The sequence below is a fragment of the Triturus cristatus genome, chromosome 4_2 (assembly GCF_964204655.1).
Source record: "Triturus cristatus chromosome 4_2, aTriCri1.1, whole genome shotgun sequence".
Taxonomy (NCBI): domain Eukaryota; kingdom Metazoa; phylum Chordata; class Amphibia; order Caudata; family Salamandridae; genus Triturus; species Triturus cristatus.
Genome location: NC_140586.1, coordinates 302,316,046 through 302,337,173, shown reverse-complemented (window position 1 = coordinate 302,337,173; position 21,128 = coordinate 302,316,046). Strand labels below are relative to the sequence as shown.

The window sequence follows — 21,128 nt, the reverse complement described above, 5'->3', positions numbered from 1 at the left end:
CTCACCTCCATCCCCAGGATCCACAAGTCCAGAACCGGAAGATGATCGTTCTCCTATCTCACCGCCAAGACCTTGAACACCCTGCCCCTGCATCTCAGGCAATCAGCTTCATTGACCCAATTCAGGAAGGACCTCACGACCTGCCTCGTTGAATGATCCTCCTCCGAGTCTGACCAGCAGCCCCCCTTCCCTAGCACCTTGAGACCCTCACGGGTGAGTAGCTGTGCTTTACAAGCCCTTGATTGGTCGATTGATTGATTGTACTGTGGTCAAGGTGCCAGACAGTAGAGTATAATGTATCAAGTTAGCTTTTGTACAACTGATCTTTCATTTGTTTCGAGGACTGTGCACTTGGCTGAATAACTCAGTGTGTTTGTTGTGGATGTGGATGAGAATTTAGAACAATAGACCACAACTCCAAATTAATTAATCATCAGACACCTACAATTAACCGGGCCCCACTCACACCAATTGCATCTTTTAAGTTAACAGTGGGCCAGTTCACAGTCTTAACCTCCAAGTAACATAGCTATTCAGGGTCCAGTAATCAATACCACTTATCAGGCACAGTTGAAGGGGCAGCAACTTGAGGACCAAACTGGCTTCAGAGTCACATCAATGGCACTGTGGTTCTGTTTTGCTGGAACAGGTCTAGCACTCAAAATGTGTCCGAAAGGGGTGAGGGCAAGGTAAACAAAGCTTCAGTAAGTCGGTATTTACCTAGCAGTTAAGATCTTCTGTTGGTGAGTCACCCACTGGGTACCCAGGATCAATGGATGGGGTTGTGAAACTGGCTTCAAATAATGATTAGCTATGTAACAATGAATGTCATAAGTTTTTTTGGGGCATGGGTCAGAAATGTCATGCCAGGCCCCACATGTGACAAGCACCGGTTTCTAATTTAAATAAATGTCCTCAGGAAAAGAGAAAACACTGCAGCTGTGGTACCTGATGCCTAGGAATAAACAGGAAAGTCATGCTTCAAAATCTGAAAATAGATTTTGCCTCACAAGTGTGGGCCGTGACAAAGCGTCATTGCTTCTCTAGCACCTTCTTGTGATGGCCTTGTAAACAACTGTACATTCTAACCTCATTAATCAAATTGTTTCAGAATCAGAGCAAACATCCTCCACCAAATTGCCACTACCTTAAAACCCACCTAAAGAGGAGAATCATGTGGGTCCTTTTTGGGAGAGAAACGGGCAAATACTGGTTCTTGCAAAGTCAGAGATGACAAAGGGCAACCCAGAGATAATTCAGGCTGACCACTCTTGCAGTAGTGAAGTAATCTCTGAAGGGCTTCAACCATCTGGATGCAAAATATTTTTGGGTTGCTTCTGGCTTGTTGAGCTGCAAGGTCCCCATGGAACCTGGATGTCTCAATTCCTTGAGATGACCTTCAGGCTGGAGTCAGCCAGCTGCAACTTCCTCTATGTTCTTCTGTTTAAGACTTGCTCCTCACTGCTCAACAGTGAGTACAGCTTCCTTTTTCGCAGGCTAGATAACAGCAGAAGGGGTTATCCAACTATTAGGCTTGTTCCTGTCCCTAAGTAAGATGCATACACAAACTCAGAGTGTTTTTAGGGTTTGTTGCAGCCCGAGATATACAAAGAATTTGTGGGGCTGTCATTTGTCCAATTCCACAGCTACCCCCAAGTTTAGTGATGGGACAAGTGCTTGGTTTCAGACATCAGTGACTCAGCTAGCTCTGTCTTGAGAATCCCTTGACATGTGACCCATCAGTCACAGGCCCGCTTAGTCCCTGTGTCAGATACCCTACCCTGTTTAAAGCTTTAAAGCTGTTGCCTTGAGATGAGCTAGGGATTTTCACTAGGTGTTATTGGTAAAATATGGGGCTATTATTACATATGTTTTTTCAGAGAGGTATAGTTGAGTTTTGCTTTGTCAGGTAGAGATCATTGGTAAAACATTGCCCATAAAATGGGAGTTATTAGTGATGGTTATTGTGCCCTGTGAGAGTTAGTGATGAAGTATGGGCTATAACGGAGAGAAATAATGAATTATCGGCTGTCAAATTGGGCTAAATGACAAGGTGTGTCAGAGGTGGTTATTGCTGAAATAGAACACTGGAATGTTGAGAACTTAGTTGAAGACAACAGAGTGTCTCCAGACACATAACGGCTGGTATAAACCTTCTGTTTCAGTATTCCAAAGTTTGTATTTCTGTTTCTCCCATTTTAATTTAGAACATTCTACCCTTAGTGGGTGGAATGTTCTAATAGCCTTATAGCCCTTCTGCATCAAGCTATACCAGTTGTATAGCCCTCGGCAGCAGGCTATAAGTCTGTAGTATATTTCTTGAGGTGGGGGTGTTGATGCAGATGGAGGCATTGAGGAGGCAATGCCCATGAGAAGGAGATTATTGAAGGGTTATGTCTTGTCAGATGTCTGTCATTGGCAAGAGTTTGCCTAAAACTGTCACATTTATGCATACATTTTCCCTTTAAATGTTTTTAATCCTTTGGAGACTTTTTAACTTTAACTAATGACAATATCCTCTCCATCTTTGATCTCACTAAGGGCCATATGTAGGTAACATACTATTTACCGATTCATGAATACCGAATTTTACCGAATCGGTATTTATGAATCGGTAAATAGTATGTAGGTAAACAATTGGTAATTATTACCGATTCGGTAAATATCGGTATTTATGAATCGGTATTTACCGAATCGGTAATAATGCATCCCTTCCCATTCATTCCTATGGGCCTAGAGGCCCATAGGAATGAATGGGAAGCCATTTACTATTACCGATTCGGTAAATACCGAATCGGTAATAGGGGAAGCATAATCGCGGGTGGCAGGGTGTCACATTGACACCCTGTTGCACCCCTGATTCGTGCATGTGTGCACATGTGGCGCACATACATGCCCTAAGGGCATGTATGTCTGCCACATGGCACTGTCAAAACAGCAAAAAATAGATTTTTGAAAGGTATTGGATATTTATCACCAACCTGTATTTGGTGGTAAATACCGAATCGTGAATACAATGAAACACTCACTTGAGTGCTCCCTACATAAGATTTAAGGATTCGGAAATTTACCGAATCTCTATTTTACCGATTCGGTATTTTACTGACCCATTACCGATTCGGTAAATTTCTGAATCCTTAAATCATGCCTCCTACATCTCAAATGCCTAAATACCGGTAGGTAACGGGATATTCACCGAATTTCGGCCGTTACCGACCGGTATTTAGGTACCAACATATGGCCCTAAGTTTTGTATCTGATGATGCAATTGTCACTGTTTTCATTCATTCCCCCTTCCCATCACTGTGAAATGTCAGCTTTTAGTTGAGAGCTTTACAAAACTACAATTAAATAAAGAAATACAGTCTTCCCTGGGAAGGGGATGACGGGTCACTAATGGGGTGACCAATGAGATGGAGGTTACCAATGAGGTATGGTCTGTTAGATTTTGCCATTCCTGATATATGTCCTCTTATATACCATTACTAGTGTGGTATTGCCTGTTGGATGGTGTTTTTAAGATTTATGAGATGTCAAGGGGCTACTGATGAGGTAAAGCTGGTCAGATGGTGGATGGTGTTACTTACTGTTGATTTATTAGACACCTTATGCCTCTTGAAGGCCACTTCAGAGTGCTTCTGAAAGAAAAGGGGGAATTGCAGAAAACGGGATGAATGTGGAAGAAAAGGTGATGTAGGACCTGTCTGATAGCCTTATTACTGATGTATAGGCCATTAGAAGAGATTACTGAAAATGCATGGTTCTTAATAAAGGGATATCGTGGTGGTATGTGCTATAAGAGGGGATTTCGAAAGTCTATGGCCTGCTTGATAAAGGCCAATTATTAGCAGGAATTTACTGATCCAGTTTGACAGTGGGATTGGAAGGTAGGTTAACAATAAGAAATTGCCTGCCTGAAGGGAGGTACTGATAAGGTGTGGCCTGTGAGATGGGGGTAATTAATGAAGTTCAGGCTTCCTGAGATTTAATATCTCCCATCAGAGTAGAGCTGGCAATGAGATAGATCCGGTCATGTGAAGATCGTTGTTTAGGTATCACATGATAAAGGGGCTCCATGTGAATTAGGCCTTTTCAGATGGTCATTATTGACAGGGTGTTGCCCGTCAAAGAGGGTTACTGTTAGGCTATGTCCTTTCAGATGGGGTGTTGTCACTGGTGTGATATGACCTGTTTAGTAGGGTTATGATATGGTGTACCCTGCCGTATTTTACTTATTTGCAATTTTTATAGTGTTGAGGTATGGCTCTTAATGCTGTATTGTTATGTATATTTGTGACTGTTTTTAGCTACCATAATGCTGCATTATTCTATTCAGGGTTTGAAAAATCCACTTGCCCACCAGGACAAGCTTTTTTTAGGGCCTACTCGCCCTTTCTGGCGAGCTGACAACAGGTGTTCTGCTTGCTCATAAAGTGAATGAGCAATAAAGATGCCTCTAAATCGTGTTATTTGTTACATTTGCTCCGCTTGTGGAGACTGAGGTCAAAAGCCAGTTTGTCTCCCTACATTTACTTTTATTTCTATGACTTAAGTTAGAGGATTTTGTGAGCTGGACTGTGTGTCAATTGTGTTGAGACCAGTTCAAGGGTCAAGCACATTACAGTTAGGTTGAGTAGATTATTCAAATTACTAGACCCACAGGTCTAGTAGCGTTTGTATGATTTTTCAAGCCCTGCTTTACTCTTTTGTTGGCTGATTTGACCTACACCAAATCTAGCATGTGGTTTGAGTAAACTTATGCACATAACATGTAAAGACCTCTAATACCTTCGGGTCTAGCTAGCGCTATATAAAACTCAAAAGTAAATAAATACATAAACAAATGGCTCATCAAGGAGAGGGTATTAGTGAGAAATGTATCCCAGGTTGGCATTTGACAAGATGAAGAGACTGAGAGTTGAATAGGTATAGCCAGTTCAATGGTCTAATTAAAGAACTAAGGCTCATCAGATGAAATGTATTGATGATGTATGATAGGTTGGTGTTATTGTTAGAAAATATTCTTCCAGGGGTTGCAATGGAAAAGGAATGTCATGTCAAATGGGTGATTAGATGTGGTGTGACATATTGTTTAGTGCTTTTGATGTGGGAGGTCAACTTACAGAACTTAATGATGATGTTTGACTGAACAAATAGGGGTTCTGATGTGGTGAATCATACCAGATGGAGTCATTGGTTTTGAATGTCCATTCAAAGGGATTTATTAAGTTATGGCCTACCCAAAGGTGTTGTTGAGGTGTGCCCAGTCAGATGGGAGTGTCAATAAAGTATTGTCTGCCAGAGTGGGTTTATAGCGAGGGCTGATGTGGAGCAGATATGACTTCTTCATGCACAGTATCGTGTAAACAATGTGCAACAAATATCAGATGTTAAACCACACAAGACTCATTTATCATTGTCCATCAATGTCCCAAAGACATCAATCAAGTCTATCTAGTTGATAATCAAGAGCCTCCCACAGGTCAATCAAGTGTCATTCACTGACTGTCAAGAAGCTCATAAACAGCAATGAAGTGTCACATCAAAAGCCCCATACACATCATTGAAGTCTCACTCATTGAACATCAAGAGCCTCCTAAACATCAGTAAAGGCTCACTCATTCACTGGCAAGATCTTCATACACATTTATGAAATCTTACTCATTAACCATCAAGACCCTCATGCACATCAATGAACTCTCACTGATTTACCACAAAGAATCACATCAATGTAGTATCTATCACTCAATCAGCCAAGATCCACACACATATCAGTGATGTCTCATTGACCATTAAGAGTCTCTCTCACAAGTCAGTAGTGCACTTCTTTGTGGTCTTGTACCAATATTGTCCTGTAAGTCGGTGCTGCTTCTCTGACACTCATTCCTCTGTTTTTGTTCCTGGTTCATAGTTGGCTCCCCCCGCAGTCCAGTCAACAAGACCACTTTGACCCTGATCAGCATCACCAGCTGCTTCATCGCCATGGCCTATGCCTCGCATACCGGCTGCCCGCTCATCGTCAAGATCACATTGCATGTGCCTGAACACCTGATTGCTGATGGTAGGTAACTCTGTTGGGTAATGAATCTTCTGCAGAGATTTGCGTACAGTCTGAATTGAGGAAATGTATTTTGTCAAGTAAGAGGAATCATCAATGGAGGATGGCAGAAAATGCATTGTCGGACTATGAAGGCCCCATCATAGATCTGGGTTTTGGCTAGTACATAAAAAAATGACATCATACCTAGTGCAAACCTACACAATTCAAGAGTTTTGGGAAAACTCCAGCAGGAAGTGTAACCTTCCCTGCACTACTGGCAGCATTTTCAAAGACAAGTTTACAAGCCACCTATCAAACATTCTATGGCCCCCCCTTATTAACTGCCAAAACAACCCTCTTGGGCATTTGGAGTGACTACACCCTGCCAAAATATTCCAAACAAATTGGATTAATGTTTGCAGGGCCAGGTGTGGCTTATTAGGAGGAAGGCTGGCTCCAGAATTATATGTCTGATGCATCATCAAAGACTGGGGCTGTCTAGTCCAGTTGTGGTTTCTCACATTATCAGCAAATGTAAATCGTTGGGTGCATGGTTATACATAATACAGTAACTGCTTTCTAGCATCCATAACATTAATACTGATGTGTATGTTGGGGTCCTTAACATGAGTCATTTGATGCCTTCTGATCTACTCATTGGTATTGCCTCTGATGCATCACACCTTTGTGCTGCCTGGTAGCATTAATCCCAAACCCTGTTCCTCTGCACCAACCATCTGGTCCCTGGGTGTAGGTCGTGCAAACAGTTTCTCTCCCAAACCTTGTCTGAATTGATGGACAACCTCTGATCACAAGCATGAGGTTTCTGTATGACCAGAAAGAGTCCTATGCCTCTCTGACTTCTCTGGCCCTGAATAAACATTGTGACTTTTCTATTCCTGATGAGTTGGTGTTCCTGCGTACTATCTTTTACTACAAACTCCTTACAATTATCCTAAAATCTATTCTCAAACTATGGACAACTGTCTATGACAATCTGACAGAGCAAACCAAAGGTTGACCTATATGGTATTGGAATAGTGCTATATTTGCATATGCTGCAAGTAAATGACACCTCTCAACATTTGGACTTCAATCTTCCTTTGATACTCTAGACAACTTTTTCATTACTGTCTGTTGTTTGAGACATTCTGTAAGGGCAGACCACACCTTGAAAATATGTGTTTGCTTATGCAGTGGATACGAAAGTAGGTCATTTGTCTGCCCCTTTGAGTTTGTATCCACCAGAAAGAAATGGTTTTCTGTTCACATGCACTAGTAAAGCAAAATGTAGCCTTGATATTAGTGCCAAAGACCATTATCTAGGGTGCATTACTGTAAGCAAAGCTGCTGCCAGTTCATTCTTTTTTTTATTATTATATTTTATTATATTTTATTTTCTTAGCCACTTGTAAGTACAATAAGAGCAAAAACATACATAGCACAGAAAAGAAAAAGTACTAAACATAAGAACATAACATACTAAGCATAGAAAAGAACATGTACAAACAGCCACCATACAAGTATTGACAAAGCCCAATCGAGAAGAGTTACAAATATATACAACAACTCAATACCAATAACAATTAAATAAGTAATCCCACTGAAGACTTGACCAAACCCTCCCAAATGTAACCCTTGACTGTAAACCCCTAGCTTTAGCTAATGCCAATTCCATTTCATAGACCCCCCTCAATAATAACCAAAATTCAGTAATCTTGGGACTAAGTATGTAAATCCATACCCTGGCGATACACAACCGAGCACAAACAATAATAATTGAAACTAAAGATTTCGATAGATTGCCCGAATCCGCTACTGTCCCCAAAAGAATTTCTTTCTCGGTTAGTTGAATCTCCTTGCCAGCTAACCTACTCAAAACACGGGCAACCTCATACCAAAACATGATTAGCCGTGGAAACGTAACAAACATATGTCGGAGATCCGTGGCGTATTCATTACATTTAGGGCAGTATGACTTCGAAGAATCATGGGAGATAGCCCATTTAGAAATAACCTTAGGGGTGTAGTACAGCATAAACATAATGCAATGTTGTTGCAACTTTAAATTGATTGAGGTGACAGCAGAGTTGATTGAGACCATTGAATCAAAGACCTCTTCCGTAGTGATATCAATTGCAAAAATACGATTCAATTTAGCTGTAATCTGTATTCCGTCATCTTCCAATTCAGAAATGAAACTCTGGTAGGCTTTCCCTATAAAACCCCGCCCTGAGGTCTTAAAAATAACCCGTAATACCTCAGATGTATGAGGGAGGGCTAACAGGCCCTTCCCTTGGATAAAGAAGTCCCTAACTTGCAGGTATTTGAAAAAAGAATTATGGGATAACCCAAATTCATCTTTTAATGAGGAAAATGACCTAATACCATATTCGTCATAAAGCTGCCCTAGCCGTGTTATACCACACTGTAGCCACATTCTCCCCACTGAGTCCGAAAAAATACCAGGAAACCTCGATTGCCCCACAAAAATATAAATTCATGTAAATCTGGCAATGCAAAAGCTTAGCAGATATCTTGCCATATGCGGGAGATATGTCTGATTATCTTGAAGCGAACTCTCTTGTAGTTCGGATCAGACAAATGATGTAGTAGAAACCCCGTGTTTAAGCCATAAGCCAGCTGATACGCAAACCACATTTTGCCCACGTTGAGTTCCAAAAGTAAGTTCTGGATACGGTTGAGAAAGGCTGCCCAAAAGTAGGTTCACGAAGTTTAAACCCGCCTTGCTCATATGTCAACTTAATATATCTAAGAGCTCTCCTCGCTCGACGATAGCCCCAAATAAAACTTCCAATAACACTATCAAGCCGTTTAAAAAAGGACATCGGAACTCTTAAAGGATTAGTTCGAAACAAGTAAAGAAATTTAGGTAAGATGTTCATTTTTATTATATTACATCTCCTAATAATAGACAATGGCAGCTTATGCCACCTACGCAAATCAGCAGCAATTTTTTTAAGCAATGGTTCGTAATTCAAGGCGATAAAGTCCTCAGTGCCACAGCTGAGACACACACCAAGGTAGGTAGCAGAAGTAGTGATACCTAACAGAGGTGAAGCTGATACTGGTACGTAATTTATAATTGACTGCGTCTTGTTTAAACTAAGCTTGTAGCCAGAAAAGGATCCGAAATGTTGTGCCTCATGAGTTAACACTGCTATAGCTTCCTCTGGCCCTGTTGTGAATACAGCGATGTCGTCTGCATAAGCAGTAACTTTTAAAATCATGCCATTGAAGGACACTGGCGAAAAGAGACATTATGGAGCAGATGCCTAATGAATGGCTTAATATAAAGAGCAAATAATAAAGGGGAAAGCGGACACCCCTGCCGCGTACCCCGCTGAATACTAACACTGCTGGATGCAAGACCGTTAAGTTTAATAACAGCGGTTGGATTATGATAAAGTCTCTGTACCGCCGAGACAAACCTCCGACCGTGACTTAAAGAGAGCATAGTACACCATAGGAACCCCCAAGCTACTCGGTTGAAGGCCTTCTCGGCGTCCAGCATCAACATCTCAATCCGCTGATCCAAGTGGCTAGCAACATTAAATGCTGCAAAAGCTGTATTTATGTGTGCTGCCACGTCCCTACCTGGAACAAAACCATGCTGTTCTCCTGAAACCAGTAGATGTATTAATGGGGCTAAGCGGGAAGCGAGAAGCTTTGAAAAGATTTTCGCGTCCGCATTAATTAGGGATATCGGTCTGTATGAGCCCATATCCTCCACTGATTTGCCCTTTTGGGGAAAAACAACAATATTAGTTCTGTTCCACGATGGGGGTGCATCCCCTCCCTGCAGTATCTCATTGACCAACTCAAGAAGTACTGGAGTCAATACATCCCTGAATATTTTATTAAACTCGAGCGGGAGGGTGTCCTCACCAACCGCTTTGCCACAGGGCAAAGCCCATTTGCTAAATTCAGTCCCTCAAAGTCAGCATTACTTTCCAACCCCAAAGTTTGAGACACATCCAGAGCAGGTAGTACGCTCTCTTGTAAATAATCTGTAGCCATTTGTTGATTGAAACATGGCATAGAAAATACTAAATTGCTCTACTATGTCTTGGGGTTTCGTATAAGTTACACCATCCACACCATTGCTTTTCTTAATATGCGACTTAGCCCTCTGGTCAGCAAGTTGGTAGGCCAATACCCATCCCAACCGCTCTCCATTCTCATACTGTTTCGTTCTAGACTTAAGAAAATTATTAGCAACTTTGTCCTTCAACCCTCTGCTAAGCTTTGCTCTTACGTCGATAATTTGTGCATATATATACTGTTCACCAAGCTCAAACGCTCCGTCCATCATCCCCATTGGTATCGCTTTGTTCGCCCTAAGTTGGCAGGGTATGCCCAGACGTGGGTCCCTTGCTCACTTTGCCACTGGATTCAAGATAGCCTGGCTGATGAGGGTTATGAACCCAAAACCGGTCCCAGGATGCTTGTTTCCTGTCCAGGGAAGACATGGCTTGGCAGTTCGGGCTGGACTGTTCCCATGAGGCACAGGGTCAGACTGATTTGCATATGGCCATGTCTGAACTGGGGTGGTGGAGTGAGTTAAAGAATGATGATGAGTTAAACCCAGATCAGTTGACTGGGGGTGAGTGTTTGATTTGCTCAAACACACCGTCCATCATCACCTTTGGTATTGCTTCACTAACAGGGGACAGTTTTATTTTGATGCCCAGGCCTATTTTTTGTTCCAGTCTGACCCAGCACAGCACTACTAGACCCCAGTTGGAGCCCACTTATAAGTTCCTATAATGGAACATAACATAACAGAAGACCCACAGTGTCCCTGGTGTCCCTTTGAGCCAGCCCAGTAAGTACGTTTTTTTGTCTTTACATAAATCATTTGCAATAAATAATACACCAATTATTAAAACGACACAATTTCACAATTCAGAGTAACAACAGTTTCCTGATGTGATTCCCCCATCTGGCCCTTAAAACTGTAAAAAGTTAAAAAAGGAAAAGTATTAGCTAATAATTTATAAGCAAAGTCCAAGAAATTAAATAATTTCATAATAAAAGAGTCTGTTTGCAAAGTAAAAAAACAGCATTTAGTAGCTTTTTTCAAAAAATTTAGATTCGCTCCTTTGAATGCATCATATACATATTTCTTCCTCGGTACAATCATTTCAGACATATGCAAATGATGTGCTCCAAAATCTCTTCTTTGTGCCAGCCCATGATTGGCATCGGGTTACTGTGCTTACTGAGACCCTCATTGGATTTTGTAATCAGTTCTCAGTCAGCCCTTATGATAATTGTTTATATTCAATCAGCATAAACACGGAGATGTCCAGTTTTTTAGATTAAATCACTACCAGGGGGACTGCCGTTTTTCAGTATAGTCACATCTTGCAATAGATGCTTGTGGTGAACTTTTGTAGTGCTCAGACTCTCTCTACAGATTCCTCATCTCTAGGCAAGTAGGTTTGATTCCACTTTTAGTGGATGAGGTGTGGCACAACTGCCAGGGTGCCTGACTCCGGACCAAGGGGTTCATGGTTCAATCACCGGCGGCAGGTTAGCCCAGCACCATGTGTCTCTGGGCAATAGCTCACTTAATCTTCCCGATGGCCCACAGCGCCAGGACACCTCTCCGGAGGTAGATGTGCACATTACAAATGCGGTACTTCATTTTGTTAAAAATCTGGATCAAAACACAACTATTCCTTCCCACCAGGCACAGGAGAGATAGAACTGCCCTGTGTGCATGAAATGAAATTTCTCGTATTGCCATGCCAGACCGAGGTAGATAAAAGTTACGTATGTGGCATGATGGTCAAATTGTTGGTGATCCGAAATGCCCATTAGCTCTTGTCAAGCCTTATCTGTGGGCATTCACTTCCAGAAGAGAGCATAGCATGTTCAGCTGCATTAGATAGATATTTCTGGTTGTAGTTCATCAGACCCTAATGTTAACTCAGCTCCACCAAATCTTTAGGTATGGAAACCTCCACAAGTATTTGGATTTTGTCCTGTGGTGTTCTTCATTTTCTATGATGTGACCTGGCAAATGTATTCTTAGTCTGGTTCACAGTTAATCCATAGCTGTGCAAGTGCTCTAGCACTGACTCCACGTTCTGCCACTGCTTCTTGACTGCCCTGCCTTCCATGAGCTGGTTGTGTAACAAGTAGCAGAAACCAGCACTCCTTCCTCCATCAATATGCTGTGCATTGTGGCATTTGTTATACAGTAATCTTGAATAAACTATGGTGTTGGGTGTTGGACCTTGCCCTCTCTGCAAGGTCACCCCCAAACATTTTAGTTTCACCCCTCCTGTTTCTGCTGAATTACTTTCTGTTGGCCTTAGGACTCTGTGGACTTTAACACAGCTAACCAGTGCTAAATTGCTTATGCTTACCCCCTAAAACATGGTACAATTGACTCACACCATATTGGTATCTTTATTTGACGCATAAATCTCTAGTAACGTGGTGTACCATATATCCTGGGCCTGTAAATTAAATAGGCCTGGGCGTAGTTCGCGGAGTTTTGCTACCAGGAACTCTGCGAAGTTACAAAAAAAACTCAGCGAAGTTCCGCGAGTGGCAGAGTGCAGTGCGAACTGCAGTTTGTGCTGGTATTCGTGCCGCTCGGGTCGAATTTCTACCCGAGCACCAGCTCGCGCTCTTACAGTTCGCGATCGCGAGTGGGGAAAAAACTCCACTGCACGTCGCGAAGCGGAGTTTTCTGCACTCCGCGGACTCCGCGGAGTGCAGAGTGCAGAAAACTCTGCAAACTACGCGAACGGAGCGAAGTTCACCGCCTAGGCCTAAAAAAATTGCTACTAGTGGGCCTACAGCACTCCTTGTGCTACCCACTTAGGTTGCCCCTTAACACATGTCTCAGGTCTGTCGCTGAAGCCTTTAGGCAGTTTAAAACTGCCAAATCAACACAGAAAAATACCCCATTTACAAGCCTTAACCTCCTGTTTTATTACCTATAAGTCACCTCTAAGGTAGTCCCTGGGTAGCCTCTCGAGCAGGGGGTGCATTGTTTTTAAAAGGTTAAACATGTACTTTTAACGTTTACATGCCCTGGTAGTGAAAAACTCCTAAATTTGTTTTTCAGTACTATGAGGCCTACCTCTATAACACTGAGTTACCATAGTACATTTAATAAATGCTAACTTGTTATTGTAAACAGGTAAACATTTCATGTTTAGTGCCTGAGAAATTGTAATTTAAAGTCCTCTTTAATTGTATATTCGGATTTTAATGCACAATTTCGAAAATGCCTATTTGGTGCCTGTAGCTTGTTTCTGGGTCACATGACAGGGTGTAGGTGGCAGCTGGACTTTGTTTATTGCTCCCAGGCAGAAACCAACTAGATGGAATAGGTGTCGTTGGATGGGCCATAAGAGACAGGATGGGGGTGCGGTGCAGAACACAGCCACAATTGCAAATCAATAGGCTGTACAATGCTTTCACACAAAGGACTTGTCACCCCTGCATTGTTCTTGGAGCCCGCTTGGAGCCAGGGGAGGCAGGAAAACTTCAAGTACTTGAAATGGAATTCTCTAAAAACTTCTCCCACTTCAAAGATTGCCTCAGGAATACAAATAGGACCCTTAGACCGACTCTTCAGTTCACTTTATGGACCTGGGAAAGGACTCTTCCTCCTGCTGTAGCCTGCTGTGTACCTCAGAAGACTACTTTGCTGTACCTGAAACGACTGTTCTGCTGCCTGAAGCCTGTCTTGAATCCTCAGAGCCCAACCCTGCTGCTTCAGCCCCGTTCTGCTTCTTGAACCCAGGACTACCAAAGTGACTCCAAAGGATAGATGGCTGCCCTCCTTAGTAATTGTTTTTGGGCTAAAACTGCTCTGAGAACCGAGAGGAGACATGCTCATCTATCTGCCCTAGCTGCATCGCCGGTCGGCCTGATGTCACAGTAGCTCCTGCTACATTCTTCTCCACAGCAGCAAATCCTGTTCAATGGTCCTTTGCCAAAGGGGTAGTCAGCCTCATGGAACCCTTGTTGGCTACAGCCTCCAGCTCCGACTTCCAAAAAAAAAAAACATGACTTCATCCAGCGGCTCCTCAATGATGACACCTCCTCATCGAATACTGCCTGCAGCCTTGCCCCATTGAACTTCTACCTTCTCAGAGAATTTTTCTTCAAATTTCTTCTAAATCCAAAGTTAAGTGCCAACCGAGCCCAATCCATTCCTTGTATCTGAATCATGCCCTATCTCGGTCTGTCATATTTCTTGACTGTGACCCAGTCGTGTGCGACTAGATGTCCACTGTTGATCTTTTAGGCACTAATTGTTTTCCTAAACTTTAAAAACTCATAACTCTGGTTCTATTAGTTGCATTTGTGTTGTTTAGGTGTGAAATACTTTATGAAAATTGACTCTATTCTAAATTGTGGTGGGATTTTTCTTTATTACTGTTTGTGTACTGCATAAAAACTTTACACATTGCCTCTAAGCTAAGCCTGATTACTTTTGTGCCAAGCTATCAGATGGATAAGCACAGGTGGATTTAGTTACTTTAGTGGTTCAACCTGACAGGGATTGTGGCTGTTGCTTGAAGAGGGTAACAACCCACTCAACCAACGACCCAAGTTCTCACAGTAGGCCTAACATTTGATGTAGGGACTGGCTTGCAGTCTCCACCTTTAATTGACAAAACATTTAATGGATTTTTTTGCTAGTGCCTTACTGCTCTGCATTTTCACAAGCAGTATTTCCATTCAAGAAACCATACTGATAATCATTTATAAAGTGCCTTACTCCCAAAAGGTATCCATGCGCTAGACTAAGAAAATCAAACTCTGGTCAAAATTAATAAGTTTCTAATCTAAAACTGAAACAGATCAGGGTGCCTACAAAGTATGCCACAGCAGGATTGATAGTTTAGGAAAGTTGTTACCCCCAGTCTGCAATAGCAGTATTCTGGGTTGCCTAAGAAATGACTTGCTTAGGCGTGTATGCATCTTTCAAGATAACACAGATGAAGTTGACCTTTAAGATTTTTGGAAGCTGGGCTATAAAAAGCTTTATGTGCCAAATTGGGGGGCTTAGGGGGACATTTTTAGAGACATTTGAAAAACCACACAACCTGTGATCTCCATTCTTCCTTCTTGCCAGCACTGTGAACAATACTCAATTTGGTCTAATTGTGGACAATGTGTTAGTGTTCTGAGTGCATTATTTCACAAGTTAATAGTAATTAGATTAAAATGAAAGTTGATTTTCAAAACTTTCTTTGGATGCCCTGCCAACCTCTGCCACGCTCACAGGAGATTTTGAAGGGTGGATGAAGCCCCCTTGAATTTCATTTTAATGTAAAAACTTAAAATCTGGTGGATACAACTCTGTTTGTCATTTGGAATACCTGGGATACTACCAAGCTTTTCTTGACCTTCTGTTGCTAGTCAGACCTTGGGTAGCGAAAGCTTAGTGCAGGCTTCTTTAACGAGTGGCTGGCGAGTTACTGGGAGCTCTCCACCCTCAATTAGAAGATTTTGCTTGGTTGAATTATTATAGGTATATTAAAATTGAAAACTATGTATTCAAGACAAATATGTGTGTATTTTCAGAACTAGTGAGCTGATGTTTGGAGAAAAACGATTGAATTTCAAAATACATTTAAAGCTGAGATTTGAGTAATAAATCATGCAGCGTTTGGGGCGACTTATTACTAGCAATATTATCTTGGTGCCAGGGACATTGCAGCTACAGTTGATATGTATTCCACACATTGAGGCATTCTGAATTGACAAATCTGTTTTACATCATCTTGGGGCCGGGTTGTCAGCAGTAATCATTGCTGGTAATCTTGCGTGTCATGACCACTGATATAATCTTCTCTATGTGACCGCTTTTAGGACACTGAGAATATCAGTAGCTTGGAATAATTAGTTTCTAGGCTAGATCTTATTTCAAAGACTTTTATGGCATTAAAGGCACCACTTATTCTGGGTTCCGATCACTTTCAAGATCCAATAGATTTGTGACTTACTTTCCTGTTTTTACAGGGAAAGTGTTTCCTGGCTTTGTTTTTGGCTTCAGAATAATGAGTTTTTGAACATCCTCCTCTCCTGACCCCAGAAATAAAGTTTTCAGGTGCTCAATAAACAAATGTCACCCTTAAATAAGTCTGTGTGTTTTTAGTGTATAATTTGCAAAACACATCATGCCAGAGATGTTTTATATGTATGATCCTGTATTTTTGTTATCAATACTTTCTGAAATAGTTCTCATTCTGATACTTCCACCAGCAAATGTCCTATATGTTTGCAAGGGCCCAACCTTATCATTCTTTTCCTTTTTTCATGGTTACATTTATCTCATAATCCAACTTCACAGTGAGGTCTTCTGACAGAAGATATTTCAGAATGGTCTAGCTATTGAGGCAGCACACCTACAGCTTCCTTAGTACCCAGGGTGAAAATGCCCCATAATTGCAGTTGGATCCAAGAGACCCACCTCTAGCACATGGAACTGCAGGACCTCCCAGCGAAGTGTCGGTAGGAGCGAAACCAAACACTACCATCAATCTTCAAAAGTTTTAACTGAAAATACCACGTTAAAAAACTGCCACCTGCTCGGCACACTTTATGCTGGTATTTGCCCTGGTCAAGCCAATTTTTCACTATAAAACAGGTCTTTTGTGAGTAAAACATCCAATTCTTTCACCTCCCTACTCTCATTGGCTCCCAGGAATAGATCAAGTTCCCCCAACGGAGGCGGGCAAGGATTCTGATTTGATGTCATAGTCATGTATCAGGCCAATCAGTGATGCCCTCTGGTGTTATGCAGTGTCTCTTGAGAATGCACTAAGCTTCCTTCATGATTTAAGGACAACTCTATTGCAGTAAGAAGGCATTTTGGGTACTACTTATCTTTATGACTTGTAAGTAAAACATATTTTTGCCAGTCATGGCTTGTGAGAGGTCTCCACATTTTCCTAATTATTTAATGTAATGTCTAGATGGTATCCCTGTCTCTGGATATTAATGAAAATACCCGGACGTTACTTTAATTTTGTAGAATATAGTAATTATGGAATTAATTTTCCTTTATAGAATGTGAACTACATAAACCACTTGGCAACTGGTTTCGCTTTTAAGATACTCAGACACGTAATATGTTTCTTTGGATATATTTATGGATGTCTATTGATGTTATTCAGAGCACAAGGATGATGGGTAACATTAATAGATGGACATGAAGGTAAAAGAAGAATGTGAGGCATGTGAGCAAATGGCTAAAAGGAAAGATGGAAATAACAATTATTCTTTGGAGTAGATAGTATTTGAAAGTCAAGTCTTCAATTTTCTTCTCACCCCTGGTGCACTTGTACTAAGTTCACAACCATATGTGTCCCCCACCCAGGAAGCCGCTTCATTCTCCTGGAGGGGAGCCAGTTGGACGCCAGCGACTGGCTCAACCCAGCCCAAGTGGTACTCTTCTCGCAGCTCAACTCCAGCGGGCCCTGGATGATGGACCTGTGTGCAAGACGCCTACTGGACCCCTGTGAACATCAGTGTGACCCCGAAACTGGTAGGCAGCTCCAACTTGATGTGGTTAATGTCTTGATTAAATTGTTCTGCCACTGTATGATTTTTCCTTATTGTTGATGGGGTACTTTTGAAGCTTATGTTGATGTTGGATTCATGGTATTCACCATTCGACCTGCAGGACCTATCGTAGGAGGTCGATATTGGAGCATTAGATTAGGTTAGTTCAATGAAATGTTTGGAAAAGAAAAAATCTATCTCCTTTCTCTGTTCTCATGGAAAAAAACATCTTTAAACTACACCTTGATCAATCTTAGAAGTACATAGCATGGCTTTGTTGTCAGGTTTTACTACGGTCTTTAATTTTGTTTTTACGGGTGTCAACCTCCATTTTTTCCTTCTTCCGCACTCCAAACACTGAAAAATGTGTTTTTGCAATGCTGGAATATAGTCATTTTATTATTTATACATCATTACTTCACTTTTGGGGACTTGAATGCTCAGCTCGACACATTTTTTTGCCTTATTGGCCACGTTGGGCGGCCTCTGATTTCCCTGAGTCTCTGCATCCCCTCTTTGAAGACAGTTATAGATACATTCTAAAGCCCTCTTCGGTCGGCCGGAAAGCACTCTGTTGATGCTGCACTTTCATGCACTCTGTAAACCATGGACCAGTGTCTTTTATCAGTGCCTTGAAAACTAGAAATTCAATGTGATATTCGAGTGATTCTGAATGTAGACAAGAACAATACAATATATGCTTTGGCTTTCTCATGGCACATACACGACAGAGGTCACTTAAGGATTAAAACATGTATCAATGAGAATTTGTCGAAAACAGGATAAAGATGATTAAAGTTATAGATTGCAAGGCCTTTTTATGTGTTTCCTTGAAGTTAAGTTCCTTTGGTGCTAAAGTCAGGCTTGGGACCAACTCCTTCTTTAGTTCTCTCTGTGGTTCAATGTCAGCGGGAATAGAGGATTCGCTTGTCCATTTTGCAAGCACCTTAGTTCTGATCTAAAGGACCCCACTGTGAGGAACATTTTTGAAGCCCTGGTTTAACACTGAAGGCAAAGGGAGGGATTTAGGGGATCCTTGAGAAATCAAAAGGACTTTTTGATTCGCAAGTACTAGGCTGTCAGCTTCTTCGCAGCTGGCTGGGCTTGTGGCCAGGGTTCCCTTCATCCTACCACTAATCACATGCACACAAAGAAATGCTGGAGATGCGCACTCACTATTCTAACTCTCGCTACTAGAGAGCTCGCAAGACATCAATGGCTTTGCTAATTCGCCTCTCTCAGCTAAGTCTCTACGTTCCTGCTTCTCACGACAGCAGTGCCAAAGATACAAATTCTCTAATCACAGAGGAAGAGGAAATAACATTGAGCATCCTTTGAAAGCCAATGAACGGTTTTGGGTGAATTTTCTGGCGGCTTATGTTGGTTTGATTTGGATGGTTCAATTGTGGGGTGGGAAGGCTGAAGATTCAGCAGATAAATTTTATGAATTTTGTGAAATTCCATCCTGTGAAACGTATTGGCTAAAAAGTGGCAAATATAATCCATGAGCGAAATTTCTCTGTGAGTGGATTTTGCTTCCCTTACATTTTGCTGGCATGTTTCACCCACTGCTACCAATGATATCCCAGAAACGTTAGCCCCATACCAGTCTCCTATTTGCAACTGAAGGGAAGAGGAAAGAGTAGAAACTGCAGAATGTAAGCAGGGGACCTGGAGCCCTGTTTACTGGTCTGTTCCTGCTTTTTAATTCATGACCCCGAAGTCCAATGGTGGCAAAAACCATTGTTACTATTCGACTTCATGGATATCAAAGGGAAGGAGTATGGCGCAGCGGCCAGGGCGGCTGACTCCAGAACACGGGGCTCACAGTTCAATCCCCAGCGCCAGCAGCAGGTTAGCCCGGCACCTTGTGACTCTGGGCAATAGGTCGCTTAATGTTCCCGACGGCCCCCAGTGCCGGGACACCTCTCTGGAGGTAGCTGTGCGCTTTACAAATGCTGGTATTTCATTTCAAAGAGCAGAACTGTGGTGGCGGCTGCTACCTCAAATTGATGTCCATGAGCAGTAGTATTTGATGCTACTTTTCAAACTCTCATAATCCTTGGCGCAATCCCCAGCCTCTGGGTCCTGGAGGGAGGTCATTTGTAGTTTTGTTGCTAATTTGCAGGTTACTTAAATATGCATCTATCTATCCAGAACGGGTATGGGGTGGGTGAGCAAGCCGGCGTATCTGCAATACGCTATCAGTGAGGTTTTGACACACTGTCAGGGAGATGGCTGTCATACTGCATCACCAGAGCTGTTGGGGGAACAGGAAGACTTTAACAGCCACAGACACGCATCCATCCTCAACTAAACACCAACCAGGCTGCCACCTCCACCCTTCACAAGGGTACAGAACGGGAGCATCCGGAAAGAAGCTTGAACTACATTGGCGACCAAGAAATAGAAGACATCCTAAGTGCATTAGTGAACCTTGAATAAAAGGAGTCTTATGACAATACATTTAGCTATGATGGGAAAGAACTACCCGTCAATGGCGACGAGAGGTTTTCCTGGGTTCTCTCTTTTCTGTGTCCAAGACACGAGTAACAATCGCAGAGATCAATAACACATGCTCCTTCCTGGAAATCACGCATCCCTTTGCCAAAACATATGACCTCCGAACCAACGACAACTAGAGGGTGAGGTGTGTGAAAATGAGTGTACCCACATCTCCTTGGTCTCTGTAACACCTGACGCAGTAGTAATTCGAAAATCTGGAATCTTTATTTTCTCTTGCAGAGCACTGCGGATGTTTTCTGTCAATATAATGAGGTCGATCGCTATTAATAATTCCTTCCTTTCTGCATATCTCTTTCTCCATTTTTTATTTGTTATGTGATTGTTCACTGCCATTTCCGTTGACAGGGCATTGGCATACACAAATACATAATTCAGTACAAGTTGTTCTTTTCTCAGTGGTAACTTCTAATTTGGTAGTTGAGTTGGCGTTCGTTCTTGACAGCCCCTTTCTGCTTTGTACACCCCCTCTCTTTCGGTTTTGCTGTCTTATTTTCTTTGTTCAGAACCCCACGTAGCCTACCCTCCTTCCAATAAAGTCATCCTCTTTGTCTTTTCCAACCCCATTGCTCAAGCCTCCTTCCTTTATGAGATCATTTCCCTCTTCATGTGTCAGGCTCCACGCCTCCCTTCCCTTTTGCATTCCATTCCACAAGCCTGTCCTTTTCTCCTTGGTGTCCTACGTTCTTGCCCTGCTACCCCCTCAAGTTTTCATCTCCATTGTGTCACTTTCACTCTCTACTTGTTGCTTGTTGTTGTTGCTTTTTTTGCTTCTCACCCTACCTATTTTTGTTTCCAGTTTGTATATTCTACGGGGCAGATTTATGTTCCCTGGCGCATCCCTGCAAATCAGCATGGATGCGCCAGGGAAGATGTGTCACGCAAGTTTGCCCTTGCGCCACCGCAGATGCGCCGCATTTACAATGCAGTGCATCGTGGCGCAAGGACAAGCAGATGCGTGACGCATCTGTCGGCGTAAGGTTGGCGCAGTGCT

At 42.3% G+C, this 21,128-nt stretch overlaps 1 protein-coding gene across 2 annotated transcripts in view; it reads left to right on the top strand.

Moving 5' to 3' along the window:
• The window catches only part of ASTN1 (astrotactin 1), a 636,055-nt gene that overhangs the window by 328,423 nt on the left and 286,504 nt on the right, over positions 1-21,128 (top strand). For both annotated transcript variants that reach the window (XM_085601605.1, XM_085601604.1), the window contains 2 exons: positions 5,912-6,061; positions 17,427-17,594. In XM_085601605.1, coding sequence (XP_085457731.1) covers positions 5,912-6,061; positions 17,427-17,594 — 318 coding nt within the window. The remainder of the gene's footprint in view (positions 1-5,911; positions 6,062-17,426; positions 17,595-21,128) is intronic.